Source organism: Lissotriton helveticus, chromosome 2_2, assembly GCF_964261635.1.
Source record: "Lissotriton helveticus chromosome 2_2, aLisHel1.1, whole genome shotgun sequence".
NCBI classification, from domain to species: Eukaryota; Metazoa; Chordata; class Amphibia; order Caudata; family Salamandridae; genus Lissotriton; species Lissotriton helveticus.
In genome coordinates this window covers 79990276-80014845 of record NC_136060.1, presented here as the reverse complement: position 1 = coordinate 80014845, position 24570 = coordinate 79990276, and the positions used below count along the sequence as shown (strand labels likewise).

Sequence of the window (24570 nt, the reverse complement as noted above, 5' to 3'; positions counted from 1 at the left end):
ACAGCATCACTCAGGGGCACCACAACATCACTATGCGCTACCACAGCATCACTCGTCGCCACCACATCACTCAGCGCCACCACAGCATCAATCTGTGCAACCATTCAACAACAACTGGTTCAAATATGTTCTCTCAATGTTTCAAGCTTTATTATAAATGTCACAAAAAGATATTAATATTTCACTTCTGTTCTTCTATTTTCGTCACAATAAAATACAATGAACATAATCTTCACACAAGTTATTTACAAATGTTTAAGCTATTGCCATTATAAATTACAATAACTTTTATTTACGTTTTAATTATTTAAAAAAATTAACAGCCATTGTTATTTGTAATAGCAATACATCTAAGTCACGTAAATACAACACATATTGCATTACAAATGCTATAGGTGTCACATTTGCGAAAGTTATAACTATTGACATTGAAAATGACAAAGCTATTAATTTCGCTATTTTCAAAACCAACACATAAATAAAAAATGTGTCATTTACAATACCAATAGCTCAAACTTTACTAATGCGAGACCTATTGCATTGCAAATGCTTGTTGCTTAATGTCGCCAGAGAGCAGTGAATTGAAGTGAAAAAGAAGAGAAAATTGGGTATTCACTCAGCACGTTGATTGGCATACCAGACAACCTGTTGCTATGTGTATCCTTCAGCTTGCATATTAAGGAATCCGTTTGCAGCATGTCTGCACTCCTTCTCTCTGCCCACAAAGGTGCATTGGCACAGAAAAGCGATTCCACCGGTGCCTGCCCCAAACCACTTGGCATATCTAGACCTTGAGCATCAGCTTCTAACATGGTACTGAGAGGACCCCGCGGCTCCTGCTGTAGACACTGGGCAACACAGCGTGTGGGGGCTGTTAGCAATACTCGCAGCAACACCTAGAGGACACCCAGCGAGCGTTTCCAACAGAGCTAAGCTCTGGACAAGCCAGGAAGATACATTGCAACCTGGACTCAGCCACAGGTGGCGAGGCTGGCCTCCTCTGTCTCCCACTTAGGTACTCCTCTGCCCCCTACAGAGCAGCTCTCCAGGGTGTTCCTTCAGCTGGGGCTCTGCTTCCAAATGATGAGGCGAGGCATTTGAGCAGACCAACCTTGTCTGCTAGGGAGTGTCGTCTACCCTTCCTAGCTGTGACCTCCGACACTCCTTGCTTTACGTGCTGCTTCCTGCTTGCCTCCAAGCTGCTGCTCCAGTCGGGCTCAGGCACCGCTAAAGACTCATTAGAGGGCATGTGTTTCAGGACCCCTGTGGCTGGGGAGTTGGAGAGCTCAGAAGAGCCAGAGGCTGGCAATAGGGCCGGAGTCTGGGGGCCAAGCGTACTCTGCTGGACATCGCAAGAGTCATGACCGCCCTCAAGTACCTACAGAGCGGAGTGGTGATAGGGCACAGGTGAGATATCCTAGGAGTGTGAGGGGGAGTAGAAACAAGGTGCAGAAGTATTCGCTGTGATTGAAATGGATCGATCAGTTGGCCTGCTTATAGAGCCGGTGTCTCAGCAGTCAGAGGCCTCTGTGCTAGGCGGTTGCTAAGATTTTCCTCTCTGCTCTGGGTGACGTCCCCATTCAGAAAGTAAGGGATCTCCATCATTGTGGGGTCTTCCAAATGTGCACTGACCCCGTGGCCAATGGTGAACAGTGTATGGGGTAAGGCAGTGATAATACATACTGGAGTATGGTTTCGGAGATGTCCATGCGAAAAACATGAGCCTGTCCTGCAGTATTTGGTTTTAAGCGATCACATGGATGAGCTCATGATTGTACTGAGTGCTTTAGGCGTGCTCTCTCTAGTGGTATAGGCAGCAGCTCTGGGCTTGTACATTGTAGCTGGTTTCTGGCAACATGCTGACACAATAGTGGTAATTCCTGATGCAATGCTGGCCCTGGTACAATAGTGGTAATCCCCGTTATATTGTGGACAGCCATGGTATTATGGTGACACAAATGTAAATAATTCTGAATACATTCAAATTTACGGAGGCTTAGAGAAGAGCAAGGTCCAGTGAACTTGTGTAACTGGTGTGCTAGAGTGCACGCTTTTCTAATATCTTCAAAATCCCCAGCCTTTGCCCACGTTTTAGGGCGATGGTTAGATAAGGAAGGTGAAATGTATTGCATTTGTAAATGCTTGTTTGTGTCCGCAGATGTTGCGATGCCAATGTTGTCATTAATGCAAGTCTTCAAGTATGGATGTTTTACAGGAGGTTTGGTGAATGCGTATTTCAATAGTGAGAAGGCCTCGGCTCACACATCCGGCCGGATAAACCTCACCCCTTTCAATATTGATGTTATCCGAGCTAGCTAGTGACGCGACACATTTCGTTTCCCTGTGCGCCGATGATGCTTTCTTCTATCTGAGGGAGCCCCGAGCTACGATGCCTTACTTAATGCGCCACTTGGAGGAGTTTGCGGGGATAGTTGGGCTTCGGGTCAATCCACACAAGAGTCTTCATTTTCCCCTATGGGAGTTTGACTGGGCTGGAGCAAGAAACTCTCACCAAATTGCGAATACGGTGAGGAAACGATGTGTTCCGATATCTGGGAGTTAAGGTTGCACTTACAGCCGACGGTCACTATGCCTAAAATCTAGGGAGGGCGATAGAGGGCGTCTGTGCATCTGTGCCCTTCTGGTGCATACTTCCTCTGTCCATTATAGGACAGGTGCTGGTAGCCAAGATGGTGCTGCTGCTGCTGCTGAGTTACCTATGCCATTTTCAAAACGCTCTTTGTCCATTGAAGCCTGACAGATTTAAGCAGTGCCTTGCTGTCACTGGTGTGGGCTGGTAGGCACCCTAGGGTGGCGCTGGAGTCCTTTCAAATGGATCAGGAGTTGTGAGGCCCTGGGTACCCAGCCTCAAATGGTATTATGTGGCCCACATTCAACATTTTGCTAAGTGGCTAGTGGGTGAAGATAACTGGGAGAAGGGACTACTGAGGGCCACGTGCAGTGGAGAACCTTAGTCGGTGCTGCAGATGAGGGGGGTGGCCTAGGATCTTCGGTGCCTTACATTGTTAAACAAACTGCCCGAAGATGGGGACAGATTGCTAAGAGGGTTGTCAGGTGCCTGCCATTTGACAGGCACTTAAGTATCTGCCTTTTCTTCTAATTTGAGGGGACATTACGATTGTGGCTGGAGAGAACGGGGGTGTCAGTGGGGTGGCAATTTATACCCGGAGAACACCTTTGTCCCCTTTCAGGAGGAGCATGACACGTTGGAGGTGGGCTATGGGAAGTTCCTACAATATGTTAAACTAGCTGAAACAATGAGGGTAATATGGATGGATTTCTCTAGTGCTCCTCCCTTGAAACATATACTGGAAAGCATGATACAGATTGGTGTGGGGCGCCACCTGATAGCACTGACTAATAGGGCACTGATATCTGATTACCCTAAACCTAATTATGGTGCCACATGAGCCTGGAACTGGGCCCTGGAAGTCCCGTTGACTGACAGAGAATTGGCCAAAGGCCAAAATGTATCCGACCAGATTTTGGGTTCCCCCGGATGTGTGGCGGAAGCCTTCATCAATATGTCTTGGTCCTGTCCCGCATCTTGAAATATTGACATTAAGGGTTCTTGGCCTCACCAACTGTTACTTGGTCTTGTAGAACAACGGAAGAAAGCGAAAATGCAATACAAATTCCTACAGCTGGCCCTGCTCCTGGTGAAATGGCAAATTGCCATTAGATGGTTGGGGACGCAATGTCCCAGTGTTGAATCGTGGGTATGGGTCCCCTGCAGAGGAAATGCGTATAAAACTTACCGGGAGCGATGCAAAAGTACAGGATGACTTAATAGCTTCCGGAGCCATTCTGGCAGATTTTGTTGGGGGTGCCCAGAGGGCCATGGATAAACCCACGACACACATTGAATATGCTGTTATTATTAGAGCTAACTCATTCAGAAGTTATGGATACTTGATACAGCAATACATATTAGCAAAGCCAAGAAATATTTGAACTCCCCTTTATATCTTGAGTTTGAGACATGGTAGCACAACTTGGATCTTTCTTCCATCCTCATGAATTCCTATTGCATCAATTTAAAAGTTAAAATGATTCTATTGTTGACAGGAATTATTGTGTTTTTACATCTTTGAATTGTAGAAATGCATTTGACTGCCTTGTGTATGCTTCTGCAACAGATACATTATTATGTTCCAGAGCAATGATATATTAACTTCCCCTCTCCTCTCTGTAGAGAAGCATTAGAAAAGAAGGTATGAAGAGCACTGGGGATTATGGTGGGGTGAAGTTTAGAACTGACTGTGATAGATAGATGGATGGATGGATAGATAGATCGATGGATGGATGGATAGATAGATAGATGGAGCGATAGAGTGAAAGATAGATAGATGAAATGAACGATAAAAGGAAAGATAAATAGGCAGAGACTGGACTAATCTAATAGAGAAAGTAAAGAATATGTAAAATGTTTGAGGTATTTCTAACATTCACCTCATTCTATATTATGACTGCTGAGATGTTACCATCATTTTGATACATAATATTTATGTTGAAATAATGCATAATAAATAACCTTTTATCATAAAATACCATTAACTGTGTGTCCGCCTACTGTTTCCAGGGGCCAGGGTGAGGATCCCTAGCTATATATAAAACTCTCAATGCAGCTGGGTTACTCGTACAAGGTTATCTGACTCCCAACATTCCTTATCAGAATGAACACAACTCATTAGAGTGAGGAATAAGAAACTAATGTCCTTTCTCTTTCCCTCTGAAGATGGTAAGCAACATATAATTCCTTGTGGGGCTTAGAAGGTGTACTAGGATATGCCAAGAAGTGAGGTTCACAATGCAGTGCTTTTCAGCTGAGTGGCAGTAGAGTACTGTGTGACTTGTTCTTGGTTGGTGAAGTGTGGTTGTACAGTGTGGAATATACCGGAAAAGTTGTGATGTGCAAGAGGAACAGAGAAGTCCCTTTAATGTGCTGCAGTGAACTTGTACTTGTGCATAAATGTGGGGTGAAGAGGGGTTCGAGATCCCTAGCACTTATTAAATGCAATAAGGCAAACCAATGTTATTTAGTGGAAGAGATAGGCCTCCTCGTAGCGAAGCACACATTTTGAAGTTTTTAACTACCAGGACATGTAAAACTTAAAAACATTTCCCTGTTTTTTAAATACAATGCACCTTGCCCTGTTTAGGGCCTACATTCGGAGTAAATAGACTGTTTCGGGCCTACCTCAGCGGATAAACCTATGTTTTGAAAAGGAACTAGGCCTACCAAATGGTCTGTTTTGCCTGGTGGATATGGCAGTTTTAAACCTGCACTGCAGGCTACAATGACCGGCCTGAGACATGTTTAAAAGTGCTACTTAAGTTGGTGATACAATGAGTGCTGCAGGCCCATTCACAACAGTTAATTTACAGGCCCTAGTACATGTAGTACCATATAGTATGGACTTATAAGTAAATTAAACATGCTATTCAGGTGTAAGCCAATTGTGCCGTGTTTTAGGGAGCAAGCACAGGCACTGGTTAGCAGTGCTAAAGTGCACAGAGTTATAATGGCAACAAAAATGAAATTCAGAAAACAGGAGCGGTGAAGGTAAAAAGTCTGGGGAAGACATACCAAGGATGACCAGTCTAACACATATCTCATGAAGTGTCAAACACAGCACAAACAATGTTTGTTGTACTGAATTGTATTTGTATTTATATAACTCTTACTACCCCTGACGATGCATCAAAGCGCTTTTTTCGGCGAGTAGTTTGCTACTCGAGAACGTACGGGCTTAGTGGGGAATTAGTATAATAAAATATGAAAGTAATTTAAGAAGAAGAACCAAAAGTTGAATTCATTTACATGTTCTTTATTTTACAGAAAAAAACCTCCAAATGGAGCCAATCCTGGAAACTAAAAGGCATGCTATACTGGATAAAGTAAGAGTTTTTAAATTCTGTCTCGGGCTAAAATGTAAATGAAATGTGCCTGTCTTACTACTGCTTTGTATGTTTCAGTATGAAGTGCTTACTCAGATGAAATCCACTTTTGAGAAAAAGATGCAAAGGCAACATGAGCTCAGTGAGGTAAGTTGTTTTGTTACAGTCTGTGACAATCTAAGTTGCAAATAACCTTTTAGGAAATGTACTACACTTGACAGTAGAGCTAATGTTAATGTGGTGTCCAGTAGATTTTACTCTGCCTCGATTTATTTGGAAATCTCAGCTCATGCACCTATCTAGATTATACGGAGCAAGGACAGAAAGGAGGACCCTCCTGTAAATTAGTTCAGAATTGTGTAGCACTGTTACCAGGTTCAATTGTATCTTTTAGTGGAAGCAAATCCTGCTTTAGTTGGGCCGATGTTTAGCTATACGTGCCGAATATAATCTCAGGATCAGAGCTCAGAATGCTGCACTGCAAGCTTGGACAAGAGCGCAAGCCGAGGAAGTAGGCACAATAATTTAATGTATCAAACACAAAAGCACGGGTGTACCACACCACAGTACACAATTCAAATGGAGCGATTAGAAGTCCAAATCCCCAAAAAAAGAAACGGAGGTTCCTCAGTTTGATCTCTTTATTCCATTACGCACTCGGTGCTGGAAGTAGTCCCGTGGTTGTGACAGTTCTGGACGTCGTTTTTCCGATCGTGACTATTATATTGCGATTCTGATTCCCTCAACTTATCGGGTCTTGTGTGTTTTTTAAGAAGCTACGCATTGATGGTTTACACGTACTATTTGCAACACTATTTAGATTGAAATTAAATTATCCGCTTTACTCAGTCTTCATCATCTTTGAAGCTCATTTCCGGGGATTAAGTATCACACTCTTTGGAACCAGCCAGGAATCCAAGCTGGATGATTTCATTTACGCTCTTAATTATTGGAACCTGTCCTTATGCAGCATTTAGATGCAATCACGCCCTGAATTGTTCTTCGAAGGTTGAGTGTCACACCTTCTGTGACTAATTGTGACTCCATTCTAGAGGGCACTCAAATCGTCGCTGACCTATCTGGATGGACCATTCCACCTCCCTCTGTGCTGCGCACTTCTTATAGCCTCCGTTATTCATGGAGATACATCGAATTTCTTATATTTCGCCCTGAAGAAGTCCCACACTGGGACAAAACGCGTCGGCTGTACTGTTTTCCCTACTACGTAATGGAATAAAGAGATCAAACTGAGGAACCTTCCTTTCGTTATTTTTTGGATTTGGATTTATAATCGCTCCATTTGAATTGTGTACTGTGGTGTGGTGCACCCGTGCTTTTGTGTTTGAATTGTCGAGATCCTGAAGGAAAAAGCACTGTGATGGTGGGTGCTGTTCGGTGTGCACACGAACCCCTATAGAGACGGAAGGGGAATTATTATTGGAGTAATAGTAGGTTAGGTGCTGGCAGTGAGAAAGTCCCACTATCAATCCAAGTTTTCAATAATTTTATATATGAATACCTTCACTGAAGGTTTACATTGGCCACATAAGTTACACCCTAATAGAGAATACATCTCGCCCGTCAAACGAGAACAGAAATAATAAATTATCAATTGAGCAAAGTAATTATTGAATCCTTTGAGAGGGGAATCATTGAGGAAGATTAGCAAGGATTATTTTAGTCACAATCTTGAATCATTCTCTATGACAATTTGCAAATTCAGGCAAAATTATTAATTCTTATAGCATGTGAAATCCGTTCCGTCTTCTGTGTTCTCTGGAAGGAAGAACAAGGACATCACATCTGTGTTCTGAAGAGTCCAAAACAAATCCTTCTACTTCCCTTGGCATAACATAAAGTTTGCATGAAGAAGCTATCTCACCCAAACCACAGGGATCATGATCCAGTACAGTCGAAGGAATTTGAGTAGTAGATCTTGAAAAACTTACCAACTCTTTAATCTCTAACATTTCCTGTTTTGAGGCATCACACTACTTTTATCGATTTTGACCACTTTTAAAGTCTTGCTAAAATTTGAATCACTTTTACTGGAAAGTTCTGATAAATACATTTTGGCCCATTAATCACTTTGCTCTATCAGACGTTTAGGGCAGTTCATTATCTTGGACAGATTTTGTTTGGTCACCACTATGTTATTGATTCCCATAATCTTTCACAAAGACACCTCTGCTTCCACAAATTGCTTTTTCCTCATCCACCATTGCCAAACTTGTGAGGATCACAAGCTGTCCCTCACAAAAATGAATCAAAAGAAATTATTACAAAAAGCCAGATGGATGCTTTCCTTGAGATATTTATGAAATCATTCTACTTGACCATTACTCTGTGGGGTGCACAAAGCAGTGGGGACATGTTCAACATTATATTTCTTTAGAATTCATTAATGCAGTGAGGACATGTGGAATATGATATCTCTTGCCATCAGAGGTAAGTTGAGGTGGACATCATATCAGTCACCAGTGTTTCAGAGAAATATTCCTTACTGAAAATGAAATCCCTAACCAGCTCAGTGAATTCCTTCCAGCAAGCTTACCTTCAGTACACTGGGAATGGTCATTAACTAGCACTAATGCATAACCTAAATATGACGAAAGACTGTTAAAGAGGCTTATAATGTCAAAAGCCAACTTCTTGCATGCATATCGCAGCCTTAATACTGGTCATAGAGGAGCAGTGATGGTTTTACAAATTCCTGTTACTAGAGGCAAAAACTTCACACGCTCTGACACACTTATCTGTTAGTCCATGCCTGGCTTCCAAAAGAAGGGTTTCCAAACATTGATTAGAGACAACGTGCTTCTTTCTCCTTAGTGTACTCTTGATAATATCTTCAAGCACACCTTCCAGAAGCACATACTTATGATATGATCACCTTGTCTGCTTTCGCCCAAGATGGCGGTGCCCTAGCAGCTCCTTTGCATTGTTCTGGACCCTTGGCACAGCCGTTATGAGCATCAGCATATGAAGATTCACCAAACCTCAGCCAAGGTACTGATGGAGACTCAATATACCTCTTCTAAATTCAACAGAACACCAGATTGGAAACACTATCCTTGATAGAGCAGAGGATCCGTAACTACCGCCGTATCTGCATGGCCTTGGTTGCAAAGCTCTGTCCCGCGCTGCCGATGGTCAAGGCCACTATACCCACCAATCTCCTAAAACTGCCCCAACTTCTCTGGCTTACCAGGAATCAATCAGAACCCATCCTGAATGGCTTTCGTGTGGGGGCAGCATGGTGCAGAGTTGGTAGTGCAAGCACTTTCGGGTGCATTGCTCACAATCAGGCCTGCATAGACCTGAAGGAACCTTACTGCTGATGCCCTCTGGTGCTCATCACGACCCCCGACCAGGAATCATAAATAAAGGGGGCAGGGGCTGGGTGACAAGGAGAATATGTGATCCTGATGATCACTTACACATGCCCCAACCCCCTCAGCAGAAATCAGACTTCTGTGACAGGGAACTATTGAAGGGACAAATTACAGATAAGGTAAAACACCATTTCAGTACTTTGGGGAGGTGATTTTGAGGGGACTACACTCTCGACCATTATAACTGGTGAACATGAGCCTGGAGTTGGGTCCCTGTAAACCATTCCCCAGTACAATATCCCAGGGGGACAAAATGGCAGGCAAACTTGGCATCCCAATCTGGCTGCACTAAAGTGTCTAATAATAATCCTTTGTAAGCCCCCCCACTTGTGATGCCCTTATACCGGGTAAACACAGAAGGCAGAATGTTGTGAAAGAAATTAGCACCAGGGTCGCCCTGAATAAATGTGGGTAAAGGTAATCCACTATCCATGCTCAAATTAAGCAACCCATCTAAAAGTGCGGATTTCTCCAAATATTTGACCACCAGTTGATGCAAGAGCAACCCAAACACATGAGCAAGCATGGCTCCTTACAGTGCGAACACCTTTACTGAAGATGATCTAAAAGCTTGCCTTACTAATTTGAAAATAAATCTGGTGAAGACCATTGCAGATGTGTGAACTGCCTTTATGGCCCACCTGGGAAAAGATATGGCAGACATAGAGTCAGATACGCAGTTGTTGAACCAACGTGTAGAATCAGCTGGAATTCAACTCCAACCAAATAACTCTACAGAACAGTTCTTCCACACTTCTTTCAGATATAGGGCTATTAATTAGAGAAGGTGGTCCCCCTACCAATGTCTATATACTGTTGTTAGAGTATCTGTTCTCAACACATGGTTGCTATGGCATAAGCAGTAAGTAATCCCCAGAGAGGTGTATGCTAAGTTCATTCAGTACTAACAATTTTAGGGTCAAGAAAAAAGAATGATAACATTCACAAACTAGTAAGAATAATTTATTGAACACAAGGACACCAACACATTTGACACTGGTTAACAGGAGCCGTAGATACAAACTTTTGAAGTTTTAAGGCAAACGGTTGCTAGAAAATGTCAGTCACCATTGAAAAACAGCAGTTCGCAGTCGACCTAGACCTTGGCACAAATTCAGGCGTGATGGAGCAGAGGTCACATACATCCAGAAGGTCATCCCTGTTAAAGGTTTTTGAGATCTGCCCTATTTTTAACCTTGAAAAATCTATCCACTATGCCATTTCATGCTGCCATAACTGTTGTTACTCCTTAGACTCTCCTCAGTCACTTTACCCTCCTTCTTTTACTATCTCCCCTCATGCAAACATCCACGCGGCATTGATTAACGCCCGCTCCCTACTAAAGCATAAATACGAAATTCTGAATTTCATTGAAAATCATAATTTGGACCTCCTGTTTATGACTGAAACTTGGGGTGACCCGGCCTCAGGGCCCGACTTCTATACAGCTACACCAAAAGGCTTCTCCGTCTGTAGATTCAATAGACAAAAAAAGAAGGATGGCGGCCTTGCTATCTTTTACCGGGATAACTATTCTATTAAATCAGAACTTGTCCCCACCAATATCTCTGAAGCATGTTGCTTCTCGATAACAATCCCTCACCTTTCACCTTTTAAAGGGACTCTTCTATACCGTCCCCCAGGATCTCGTACAGAATTCCTTTCCTCTCTAGGTTGTTTACTAGAATTGGTGGCAGGTGAAAATAACTTCTCCATTTTAGGAGACCTTAATTTCCATTTGGAATTGAAGGATGATCAAGACCCCTGAGCCTTATTAGCCAATCTAGATGCTGTAGGTCTTTCACAAATGGTCACCTCTCCCACTCATTCAGCCGGACACACTCTAGACGGACTTTTCTCCAATGACCAACGCATGCTCCTAGGAGATGTTCTAGCACTACCTTGAACTAACCATCATGCAGTCCTTTTTCATATTCAACCCAACACTAATACCCTCCCCCACACAAATCCCTCGCTCCCTAGAAAGTTTAAAGCCTGGAGCAAGATCGACCACCTGGAGTTTCAATCTTCCTTACTCACACTTCAGCCTGATTTCCCCCCAGATGATCCTGAGCTGGCGGCTAATCTCTATACAAGCTGAATTAGCAATACAGTTAATAAGGCGGTACCTACCAAACATAGGTCCATGAATTGGCTTAGGTCTCTGCCCCTTGGTTCACTGAAACCCTTAGGTGTGAAAAGCAAAAATGTCGACACCAAGAACTTCGCTGGCATCTAAACTATGTTCCCACACAAAAAGATCTTTATAAACAATCTCTTAGTAATTGCAAACGCCTTCTGATTGCAGCCAAAATCTATTTTTACTGCAATCAAATTGCATCTGCAAAAAACTCTGCCAAACAACTCTTCCAAGTGGTATCTAAGCTCTCGGGGCAAGGATCAACCCTCCCCATCACCGCTACCCAGACACTCTGTAACTCACAAGCCACACATTTCCAAGAGAAAGTCTGCACCATATACAATATGTTTTCATTAAATAAATCGTCTACTACCACCCCAACCGATACCAGTGAAGCTATTATCCCCACAGGCTCCCTTTTCCCTTTAGATTCTACTCTCACTAACACAGTTCACTCCCCATTTTTTGATGAATTCAATTAAGTTTCCACAGATTTCATTATTCATCTTCTTTCCGCTATAAAATCAGGATCCCCAGAAGACCCATGCCTTCCGGGAACTCTTAATCTTAACCCTGCTATCATAGGATCCAACCTGGCCAATATAATTAACTCTATGTTTAAAACTGGTATATACCCTTCCATTTTGAAAAAGACGGTCATTAAGCCCCTCATCAAAAAGAAAAATCTTGACCCAACAGACACCGCTAGTTACAGACCTATTGCATCTCTGCCATTACCAGCAAAAATTGCAGAGAAAGCCATGAACTCCCAATTGGCATATTTCATCGAGCAACACCATTTATTGGACGACACCCAATTTGGGTTCAGAAAGGGACACGGTACGGAAACCGCCCTCATTAAAGCTTCTGATGAAATTTAAAAAATCCTGGATGCAGGAGCAGCAGCGGTTCTCGTCTTGCTGGACCTCTCGGCAGCATTTGATACGGTCGATCACGCCATCTTGATCGACCGTGTCGCAGCCTTGGGTGTCAGTCACATGGCCAGAGCCCTTCTTGCATCGTTCCTGTCTAACCGCTCACAAACAGTCACACTGGGTAACTTCACCTCCCCTCCTTTTTCCTTCCCATGCGGTGTTCCTCAGAGATCCTCGCTAAGCCCGACACTGTTTAATATCTATGTGTCGGACTTGGCGAGGGTCATCAAATGTTACAATCTGGGCCTAACTTCCTATGCTGACGATACCCAACTAGTGTTGGCAATGCACAACGACGGGACAAGGGTTGCAGCCAACTTTCAGAAAGGAATGTTGGCCATAAGTGCCTGGATGGCTAACAACTCGCTCAGACTGAACTCTAGCAAGACGGAAGTAATCATCTTCGGTAATCTTACATCTTCTTGGTCCTCCCTCTGGTGGCCAGCAGAATTAGGACCACCCCCATCACCAGTCAAAAAAGTCAGAAACCTTGGAGTATTCTTTGACACTAAGTTATCATTCATGCACCACGCCAACTCAATAGTTTCATCAGCTTTCTATATCATCAAGATCATAAAAAAACTTCTCCCATACCTCCCTTCTGCAGCCGCCAAAACATTGATCAGTGCTCTGGTCCAAAGTAGATTATTGCAACAGTCTATTCATCAACGCGCAAGAAAGAGTTCTCAACAAACCACAACTAATTCAAAATGCTGCAGCCAGGCTGCTGACAGGCACTCCCAAATTCAAGCCCATATCCAAAGTAGTTCGCCAACTCCACTGGCTACCTGTCCGAAGCAGATCCAAGTTTAAGGCGCTTTGCATTGCTTATAAGGCCATTCATTCAATCGGTCCTGACTTTCTTAGGCAATCCCTTCAGCCCTACAATCCGCCCAGACAACTACGTTCCTCCGCTATCTTCTTATTGTTCCCCGTACAAAAAAAGTATCTTGGGGTGACAGATCTTTTCTTTGTGTCACTCCCAAACTTTGGAATATTCTTCCCCCCCCCATATCAAATCCAGTCCTACCCTGCCTACCTTTAGGAAGCAGATAAAGACATGGCTTCTTAATCAATAACTCACCTATATACCCGATTGCCGTCAGTCCTCCGCGCCGAGACACCTACGGGTATTTGTGTGCTTTATAAAATCCATAAATAAAATAAATAAATAAATACCGTTCAATGTAGTCTCTGGCTGCTTCTTCTAGTCACTAGGTCCCTCTCCAAAAAGGTATTCGGCATGGTGTAGTCCTCTTTAATTAGCTAGGCACTCTGAGTCAGGAGTCCAGCTTTTTTGTGTTCTTGAGCAGGGGCCCTAAAACTTGACCCTTGGAGAGCCGTTCAAGTGCCAGGGTGGTAGTTGGGAGTTAGTAGTCCTAAATCCTGGGTGAGTCCTCTTCTTCCAGGCGGAGTCAAAAGTCGGTAGTCTTCTTTCAGCAAGGCCATATTCTTCAGATGCAGCCTTCCAAGTTCCATTAATGACCTGAAGAGATGGTGATGGAGGTGCCAGACTTATCCTGTGTTCTAGCCAGTGATTGGAGAAATGTTACTACTGAATCATATCTATTTTACAGCCCCCTCCCCCTTATATATTAGCACCTTGTCTTTTGGACTTGCATGTCACATTTTAGAAATGACTTATGAATATATAAAAATAGACTTTATCTACATGGCAAATAAATGTTCCCTTCCCACTGTCGTTGCAATACATTTAAACTGCAACTCACAGGGCACAATGGCACTCATGCTAGGCATATCATTTTGTCATATATGGGTGATGGAAATAACCACTGTAAGGTACATATGACATTTAATTTCCCATGGTGCAGACCCACTTTAAGCACCATGTGCAATGGACTTATAGGGAAGTTAAAGAGGCCAAATAGGGAGCTCCAGTGTACAGGATATGTTTTTTAGGGGAAGCACAGGCACTTTACTACTGTTGAACATTGGTAAAGTGCACAAAGGTCTAAAGACAGCAAATCCACATAGACAAAAAATAAATAGGACCCACAACAAAAAATGGGGTAATTTCTTAGAACCTCAGTGCTCACTTCAGAGCAGAGGGCAAACAGTTAAAAGATAAATGTCAAGATTTTGAAAATAGGTGTCAGTGATAACATCATGTAAATGTAAATGTATAGGCATTTATATAGCGCACTACTTACCCGTAGGGTCCCAAGGCGCTTCGACCGCTGCGAAACCCTTCCTGGCTTCCCTGAGAGATGGTCCCTTAATGGGTATCTCCAGGGTGAGACCAGGCATCCCCGGCGGTCTGGTGGGGCCGTTAGTGAAGATGAGGCAAGCTAATGCCCAGAGTTGCCGAGTGTGATCGCTGATCAGAGTGGGCACCGAGGCGAGAGAATTATCGAGTCCGCTGACCCTGGTCCAGAAACCTGCCGCGCCGGGAATCGAACCCTGGTCCCGGGCCGTCCTCTGCTCTCGGGTCTGCCGCCTCTAACCAGTGAGCCACACTACATCAGTACCCGCAGCTTTGAAAAAGAAGCAGAAAGAGATATTGTCAATGTTTACCTCGTTTCCATCTTTAAGTAGGTACTTCAAAACCCCTATGAAGCTAGAATTGGCATTGTAATAGCTCATAGAGAATAGAGGAAGCTTAACGATCCATCCTCCTGAAGAGCCACATCATAGTCACATTGACTGATTACAGAAATAAAGAAGCAATCTTGAGAAATATCATCCAAATAGAACAAGTTCAATGCAAGAATTCTAAAATTCTCCTTTTTCAGGAACTTGCAACTTTATACTCCATAAGAGACGTGAGAGCAATCAGGCAAATATTAAACGATGAACAAATTAAGCCTTGATGGATCTACCCAGCCGCTCTTTAACTATCCTGGAAGGGTATTGAAAAAGTGATCGAAAACTTGGAAGAGGGTCTGAAGCTTTTGAGACCAGAAAGCCAGTCAGCACAAGGGAATTACCATACTGGGCTGAGACTTGGCAGGCTGGAGGTGACCACAAGGAGAATAAAAACAAGCCTTCCCAGGAGACAGAGACAAATACACAAGAAGAAAGAGAATGTGACCTTTCAGACACTATACATTAGATGCTTTTATCCAAATGGAAGAAAAGAGAAGAAAAGTGACTATTTCAGCAAGCGATGGCATACTACTTCTTGGCGAGAAGTTGAGCATTTAAAGGGTAGGGATATCAGAAGGCTTCTTTGAAGTGGCTGAATAAATAGCTTGCTATCGGTGTGCCTAGAACGAGGTCCGAGAGGCACGAAATCTCAGATGCTATATGAACAGTTTTTGAACTAAGATTAGTGTGCTTGACACCTTATATTCAAATAAGTCGTAAATCTTATACCAACATATGTTGTTGGAGTTAACCTTATGTTAGTTCTAGGACCAATTTCAGTTATTTTTCATTTGTTAGTTCTCACATCTATGGATACATAGATGGATCCATATATAACCCCTGATAAGTGTACTGCAGATGACAATTAAACCTCCAAAACTGTAGGTAATACCGGGGGGTGGACTTCAGTTTGGTCTTGTGTCAGAACCCTGTTCAGAGGGCCATGGGGCAAGCAGTAGCTACTGGGCCCATCCATTGAGGCTGAAGCCTTTTACTCCTGAAGTCCTGGGCCCCAGCCTATTATTGATGCTGAGCAACTGGGCCAAATACCCCTTTAGCACTTGACCCTCAGGAATAGCGCCGCCCCAGCAGTCCAAGGCTCCCTCTTGGGGAGATGGATGCAGGGGGTGGACATGGGCTCATAAATCAAAGCAGTTACAGGAGCAGCACTAAATGATTGTCCAGCAAAATACTTTCAGCATAAAATAATTGGTTTATTTTCCTGCTAACATTACAAAGGGAAATAAGACTTTCAGAAACAACTACACAGTTCCCTTGAGGTTGGGGCTCTAGTGTTTCGTGGACAGCTCCTTATGTCCCACTCCCTCCTTGCTCTAGCAATAGTGTTTATTCCTCATTCACTTTAGGCAACATCCAGAGTATGCCCCACTAGTAGTCAAGTCTCAAGAGTCCACTCCGACTCTATTTTAAAATCAAAAGTGTCCCAGCGCCTCCTCGCTATTTAACAAACCTGTTCCCCCACGGCCGACTGACCCAAATTCAGTCTTTTCCCTGCACTTGCAGTATCAGAGCATCTGAAATTCATGAGCATGCACCCCTCTGCAGGTGCCGGAGCAGCAGCTTGTTCAGGCGAGTTCACTGCTCGCGGCCCAGTTGAGCTGCACTCTATGATCTAGGGTCACTGGCTCTTCACCGCGCAAGGGCTATGGGCTACTCCGCATGGCTTTGCATCCAGGGCGGTCCCTCCTGGCATATGGGCCACCGCTCCCTCATTGACCACTGGCTACAGCCCGATCAGCACAGTGATGATAACTGTTCACACCGTGGCGGCACCTCCTGGCACATGGGGTTGCCGATCCCTCCCTGGAAACAAGCTTTGGCCAGATCAGCACAGCGATATTCAGGGCTTGTTTCATGACAGCTCTCCTCTGACATATTTGTCCCACACACGGACAGGAACACGAGTGATACAGCAGCCGTTCTGCCCACCTCACTCTGGGAGCCCACTCAACAGGATTTCTCAATGGACTGCGCTTCCTCCAACACTCTCCTCTTGCCAAGAGCAGGGCACACTGGTCTTGCCAAGAAGGCAGGCTCTATGTAGGGTAGGTATACTTTGATTCTCTGTGGGATGTCCCTTTACCCAATAGGAAGGCTAGCCGGTCTTGGCCCCCAGTCCTGTTCACAGGCATAAGTCTTTCAGAGTTTCTCCTTCTGAAACAGCCAGACTGGCTGCTTGATAGTTGATAATTTTTGGGGTCTCAAGTTCTGCTTCTTAATCCTTTTCCAGACAACACATTTTATTTAAGGTGTGAGACTTTGAGGTTTATGTTGGGAGTATGCTTCCTTTTAAGGTGCCCACTCCTCTGCCCTCTCTCCCTCTAGAAAGGAGTCTGCCACACCAGCACAGGCCATGGGAGTGACTACATTTTTGACCTGGAAGTCAGCCACAGTGATGTGTATCAAAAGGTTAGCCCCCGCGCCTCAGCTCTAGATTTAATGATTGTCTTCTCATCTTCTTCCTGAGTTGTACACCCAGGCCCCTTCCTTGTGACCTCTCTCTGAATCAGAGAGCACCCTTTGAAGTGTTTGGGGAAAGCCTGGTTAACCCCTGTCCAGTGTGTTCTACACAGCTTATAGGAAGGGAACAGTACACAAATCTCTCTGGGGGAATCCTCTACCTCCTCTCCATGTTTCATCATATAGCCCTGGATTTCCCAAAATGCAACCCATAGTCTCCCATATTTCGTCCCATTCACAGGCACGCATACATACATTTCACTTGCATGTACTGCACTGTATCCTTCATGTACTGTACCACTCACAAGCACACATACACCCAGCACATGCAATCAACATGCATGCACTGCACAGTTCTGCATTATCCCTGTATTGTACCCTTCCCAGTCAGACATGGACCCAGCACAGATACACCACTCACGTGCTGTGTAGCACTCCATATCAATTTGATGTAGGTCAAGGGGCGAGTTAAGCACACAGAAGCAGTACTGTGAAGGCCACCAGAACAATTGAATTTGTGAAGGAAAGAGCCTGTAGGTCTTATTCCAGTGACTCAGGTTAAAAAGGGCCTGTTCCCTTATACCGATCACTACCCCGTATGTGGCCAACGCCGCAATTGTGCTGCCTCACTCCTGGTAAAAGAAGTAGGCTTTTACTACAATGAGGGTAGCGCTTTTTCTTTTTTACCCCTGCTGGTTCAGCAAGAACGCAATCCGTGAACATTAGGGAGCCAGACTTTGGAACAGCTGGGGCACTAAGTACAGGGGTGCACATCCGTCACCACTTGGAGGGCTTTTCTGTGCCAGCACCTTATGGAATGTTCAACAACAGGGGTGGCATCAAAGAGACTACAGAGTGTATTCAGTGAGTGGATGCTAGACGACACTTAGCGGGCCTTGCTTTCGGATGCAGACGACTTTTCTCACATGCACAAAACCTACTCCTTTATTGATTACATCTTTATTTCTCAAAACATAATGTGCAAAGTGCATTCAGCAGGCGCAACAAAGATATTGATCCCAGAACATGCTCTTGTGGATATATGGCAGCAAGGAAAAGGAAGAAGGAGAAGTGCCATACTGGCGAGTTTAAACATCCGGTACAAAAGAAGGAATTACACCAACAAAAGCAAAGAATTCCTACAATTTAATATAGAAGGAGACACCTCCCTGACAGCTCAATGGGATGCATTTAAGGCAATATTAAAAAGAGAGGTGATTGCAAAAGTAGCTGGTAAGACAAGGGAGAGCAAATTGCTTGGGGATAGGGTAAATGAGCTAAGATACCTCAAAATATGAGAAGAGCAAAATTCCTCACTAATAAATTGTCGGCTCCAGTATCCCACCTTCTATGAGAGAAGTCAGTGTTACTGTCATTCATAAGCCAAGAAAGGACCCACAAGAATGTTTGGCCTGTCGACCAATATCCTTATTGTGATGTTAGCAAACAGACTAGCTAGACAGATACCTTACTTGGTAGAATAAGGTCAGGTGGGTTTTGTAAAAGACAGGAAAGGCAGTGATAATGCAAGAAGAGTGGCCCACCTAATAGAAATGTTTCTCATAGAAGATTCTGGCCCTACTTCTGAGCTTACAAAAACGGAAAAGATATTTAAAAGAATTTACTGGAAATACCTGGAAGCAGTCCTAGGGGAGATAGGACTTGGCCCACGGATAAGAGAGTAGATTATTGCAAATTATAAGGCCTCAGAAGCTAGGGTAGGAGTTAATGACTTGGCATCACATACTTTTGCCTTACAGGGAGGGATAGGGCAGTGGTACCCTCTTCCCCACCTCCTTTTCGATCTAGTGTTGGAGCCTCTAGTGATTAAAATATGCAAGCATGGCACAATTACAAAGTTACATTTGGAGGGTAGCAGGGCAAGGTGAGCTTCTTCAGCGATGATAATCTACTGACATTAACAAATCTAGAGGACCTGTTACAGAGGCCCCGGGAGAATTTGAGATGGTGCCATATTCTACTTTAACCAGCAAAGAAGCTAAATCTTGACTATCATAGGAAATGAGATGCAACAAACTGTCTCCACATGTCCCTTCTGTTACGACCTCAGTTAAATGCTTGGTCCTGCTCTTAACTATTAAAATTGAAGATGGTATATGGCCAATTGTCTGAAACCACAGAGACCAATGAAGAGAGGTGGCTGGGTTGGAATCAATTGTATATCTGTTGGTTGGGTCGAATTCAAGCCCGTAAGATGAAAGTAATACCCTACCTTTTATGCCTCTTTTAAACTCTCCATGTGGCAATTCCTGTAAGCAGAGGAAAGTCCTTTCATGAAGATCTAACGTCGTGCATCTGGACAGGTGGCAGAACTAGGGTTAGAGCAAAAAAATGTAATTGCTTTTTGAGAAAATGGAAGACTTGCCCATCCTGACATCCTGCCGTACAACTGAGCAGGAGGGGCTTTGTAATGTTTGAAATGGATAGACTGTAGTTTTCTCAATTGACACACTGGCTCTGAATCAAACCTGGAGCAAAAAGAGACCTGCTCCAAGATGACAGAACTCCCCTTGGACCAGAGGCATGGCTACAGTCCTTTAAAACAGGACAGGGGAGAACCCATAGGGATCCCAGAAAAAGTTGGTCCAGATTTTAAACTAGGAAATTCCGGAAGATGACTCTAAAGGCAAATGGCAAGACATCCCCAAAACTTATGAAAGTATCCCCCAAATGGAGTAATTTTACATCTTAGATCATTGGTATATGACCACTAGAGAGGTTACAACAGATTGTCTGATAGTTGTTTAAAATGTTTGGAGGAGCCAGGCTCCATACTATGCATTTTGTCGAATTGGCCTATCCTCAAAATCTTTTGGAAAGAGGTAATGATCAAGGGCATTGGGGTTTGACATACAGGCAGATCCAGGACTGATGTTAGTGAGTTTATCACATAGAGACCTCAAACAGATAAACCAAGTTAAGAAAGCATTGTGGTGGCAGATGCTAGGGGCAGCCAGTACGTTGATAGCCTTGTTTTGGAGAAGAAGAGCCCCCAACCTTAGTGCAGTGGTTTGAGACACTCTTGCAGTTGTTGGCATGTGGAAAAACTACCACATGATCTTAGACTATCAGAGTGCAAAAGTTTAAAAAAAAAATGTGATCATCTTTTATAATATTTCTAGGATCACACATCGCTGTTTCACACCCATTATAATGAGGATCCTGCAACTTTAAAATTAATATCAGAAAGAACAAGGAGAGACAACGTATATACAATCGGCCTTGTTTGGAGGACCAACTCTTTATTTTATTGAAACTGATGAGTACACTTTCAAGTCATAAAGGAGCCTAAGAATGGGGAGAGAGGGGGTTAGGGCTCGTAGGTTAGTTAATTTTCAAGGGGCTATCACTTTCTTGTTGTACTCCATGTTGTGATTGAAAACATCTCAATAAAAGATTTGAAGAAAAGATACCCTTCCATGCAACGATCACCTACCATGTACAACTCAAGACTTTCATTAAGAAATAACTTAAATTAATCTTCTAAAGTTCTGTCTTGAGGATTTCATGTAATTGCTTCTAGAAAGAAAGTGTGTATTCACCCCAAAGTAATAGCAACGTTTAAAGTACTCGCATCCCCATAAAAAATAAAGGCTGCCACTGTTCATTATAGCCATCTTCTTTGGTAAAATCCATTTTGAGGACTTTAAATCCTATGGGGTAGATCATGGTGAACCAACCTATCTGACCTATTTTACAATTTGTTTCTGACACTAATAAGGGCATATCTAATTTTTTGCTTAAGGGATTTAGCATCCTTTTTTAAACAATTCTATAAAATTGCATAACTTACCTACCGTATCAAAAATCTAAATGCTCAAATCGAAATCCTTCAATTGTTTTCATAATTGTTGGTTCCTCCAACCTAGGATACTCACACATTTGAGTCTTATACATTTTAAACCACACCAATCTACCCTTACACATAGCTTAGTCAGCTGTGTTGCTAATGAACCCAATGGTGTGACTCTCAAATAAACTACAGACACATTTGGTTCAAACAAACTATCCCCAAAACATCTGTTTAATCTTTCATTGGTGATAAAGGTTTATAGTACCCCGCACCTGCAATGACATGAAGCTTCATACATAGCAGTTGCAATGAACACATACTTTGAATTGCCTCCTCACCACCACAACTTTTCGCCACACTATAAGGCATTAAAGCCATACTGCAACTTACCCCTTCCTCATCCCTATTATTATAATAATGCAGACCTGTTCTTTGGATTTAGAATACGTTCTTCCATCCTTACATACCATTGCAAAATGTCCCTTACCACTGCATGCAATGCACTCCCTATATTCTGGTAGGACAACCATTGTAAGAACCTAAAATTAGTAAACTACCACAGTGGTGCACTCTGGACTCCTTCGAAAGCTCTTGTCCATAATTATTACTATTAATATTAGTTTTCTCCATTTCCTCTGCTAACCTCACCTTCCAATTCTCTTTTGCCTTTTTGTCCCAGTAGACAGATTATTTTATGACTGTAGCAGAAGTGATTACTTCTAATGTGAGATCTTGCATAATCCAGAACACTGTTAATATTAGTATTTATTTAGAGCTGGTTTCTGAGCCAGTTATCTAATGCTGCCCCAAAATTCCAAGTATTAGCTAGACCTCTCAGAGCGGTGAAGAAGTCGTGGAAACATAAATTATCCCTTTGAGGAACCTATTTAAGGTGAAGTTGATCCTTAAAGTATTTTTCTAGTCCAGCAAGAGTTTCTTCAAAATTGTTCCAATCATCTTCTCGTTCTCCTGGAACAACTCTTGACAAGGTAAAAAGAAAATCCTGACCTTCCGAACCAAGACAGCACAAATGAACAGCATTTTCCTGTACTCTGTATATTTTATCAATGGGTATGTTGTGTTATTTCTATTTGTAGGGTTCTCATATCACCCAGGAGGGTATCCGGTCACCTGTGAAGGTGGGTCCCTATTAGAAGAGCCATGTTTTTAGTTTCTTCTGGGAATTCAAGGATGGAGCTGACTGCTCTGATGTGATAGGAGAGTTAGTTCCAAGGTTTGGGGGCAAGGTAGGAGAATACTCAGCCTCCTTCACGGGCCCGTCCGATGCATGGGATGTGGACGAGAAGCAACCTACCTGAATGGAGGTGTCTTGCCGCGGTGTGGAAGAGGATGCACTTGTTGAGGTATGCTGGCATTGGTTGTGGAGTGCTTTGTCGGTGTGTAAGAAGTTTGAAAAGGGCATTTGTGGTGGTCTTTGAGGTGTTTGAATATGTGTGTGCGTTGTGAGAGTTTGAGTGCAAGTCTTGTAGCTGCGTTTTGTACAACCTGAACACCTTTGGTCAACAGTGATGTCAACATAGAGTGAATGCCTGTAGTCAAGCCTGCTGTTGACAAGGGCTTGCATTATAGTTCATAAGTGTCCAGAGGAACCATTTGAAGTAGTCTGAGTAGTTATAGGGTTTGGAAGCGACCAAGATGAATTGATTCACTATAGGCACACTGCTGTTGATCACAATACCCAGGCTTCTGACTGCATTGAATGGGTGAGGAGTCCCACTTAGCTTGGTGGGCCACCAACAAGGGGGATCAGAGAGAGGTGTCTTTACCAAAGAGGACCACCTATGTTTCGGTGCTGTTGTGCATGAGACAGTCTTTTCATCCAGTCTGCTTCTGTGGACATGCATCTGACAAAGTTCGCTTTGGTGGCGGAGGTGTTTTCTGATAAATTAGGAGCCGATTGCCGTCCACATAGGCAATGATGATAAACCCATGGGAGTGGGTAATTCTGGTGAGGGCGAACGGTTAGATATTGAAGATTGTGGGGCTTAAGGTGAAGGCTTATAGTACACAGTAGATCAGGCTGACCGTTTGGGTGTGTCCTGAGAGGAACAAGCTGATCCATCCTAGTACCAGGCCTCGAATTCCAGCCTCATAGAGGCATTGGATGAGAATGGTGTGCGAGATTGTGCCAGTTGCTGCCGAGTGGTCTAGAAAGATGAATGCTGCTGTGTTCATTCTGTCCATTATTGGGCAGATGTCATTGGTGGCAGCGATGAAGGCTCTCTCTGTTCTGTGGTTGAGTCTTAATCCGGATTGGATGGGGTCCCGGAGGTGGTTTGCATTGAGGTAATTAGTCAGCCGAGCTTTCATCTGATTCTCAAAGACTTGGGCCCAGTACAGGAGGCGGCGGAGCGCTCTGTAGATGGCCAAGGTCAGTCCGTTCATGGTAAGATATGTTAAAAACGCAGGCTTCCATGGGATTGGACTTTCACTTTTATTTTGGAACATTTTTTAATGGTGCTTCGATCTGCTTTGTGAACTGCATGAAATGTGGAATCTTCCTTTAATACCAGTAAAATGGAAGCTCAGGGATTTTGGGCAGTTCACTAAACAAATGCATCGTGAAGAGAAGATATTCAACAGGTTAAGCATGGAAAAGTTATTTACCAATTTGCCGTATGTCAGAATATTCTTGTGCATCATAGAGTGAAGCACATCAAAACTCTAGTTGAAATATTTGAGTGCTTTAAAAAGCATATTGCTTAAACAAGGGTGTGTACACATCAAGAATAATTCACAACATTACTTCAAGTATTTATACTGAAACCAGAAACATGCACATGCATCACAGAAGTACACATAAATTGAGTAGCTGAATACATTTATCCAAAATGTCCATCAAGCTAATGGAACACACAGCTACGTTCATTAATATGAGACACAATATGTCTTCGAGGCCAATAACAAGGTTTAGAACAATGGGCTGCCTACTCGTTCGGTACAAAGAGGAAAGCATGATGTCTGGAAGGGCCCCTCTGACATATTGCTATTGGTTAGCTGAACTGGACTATCGTCCAGAAAATCATCATAGAGAGACAGCTTATTCATAGGAATATAGGAGTTCGGCCACCCCTCTCTTGAATGAAGAATCAGTTTTGTACCTTGGGAAAAATGTGGATCTTCAGGCAAATATTTGTTTACTCCTACCCTAGTAATTGAGTATCTGAGTTCAGCAAAAAACTGTCATTGCCAGTGTGGAAAATGAGCCGTGTTAGGTTCTGTTGTGTAAGTTAGGGTAAGCATTTAGATTCAACT

The 24570-nt window shown here is 43.3% G+C and overlaps 1 protein-coding gene across 2 annotated transcripts in view; it reads left to right on the top strand.

The window, feature by feature from the left end:
- The window catches only part of VPS37A (VPS37A subunit of ESCRT-I), a 310413-nt gene that overhangs the window by 212433 nt on the left and 73410 nt on the right, over positions 1-24570 (top strand). For both annotated transcript variants that reach the window (XM_078678128.1, XM_078678129.1), the window contains exons 8-9: positions 5864-5922; positions 6001-6069. In XM_078678128.1, the coding sequence (XP_078534254.1) occupies positions 5864-5922; positions 6001-6069 (128 nt within the window). The remainder of the gene's footprint in view (positions 1-5863; positions 5923-6000; positions 6070-24570) is intronic.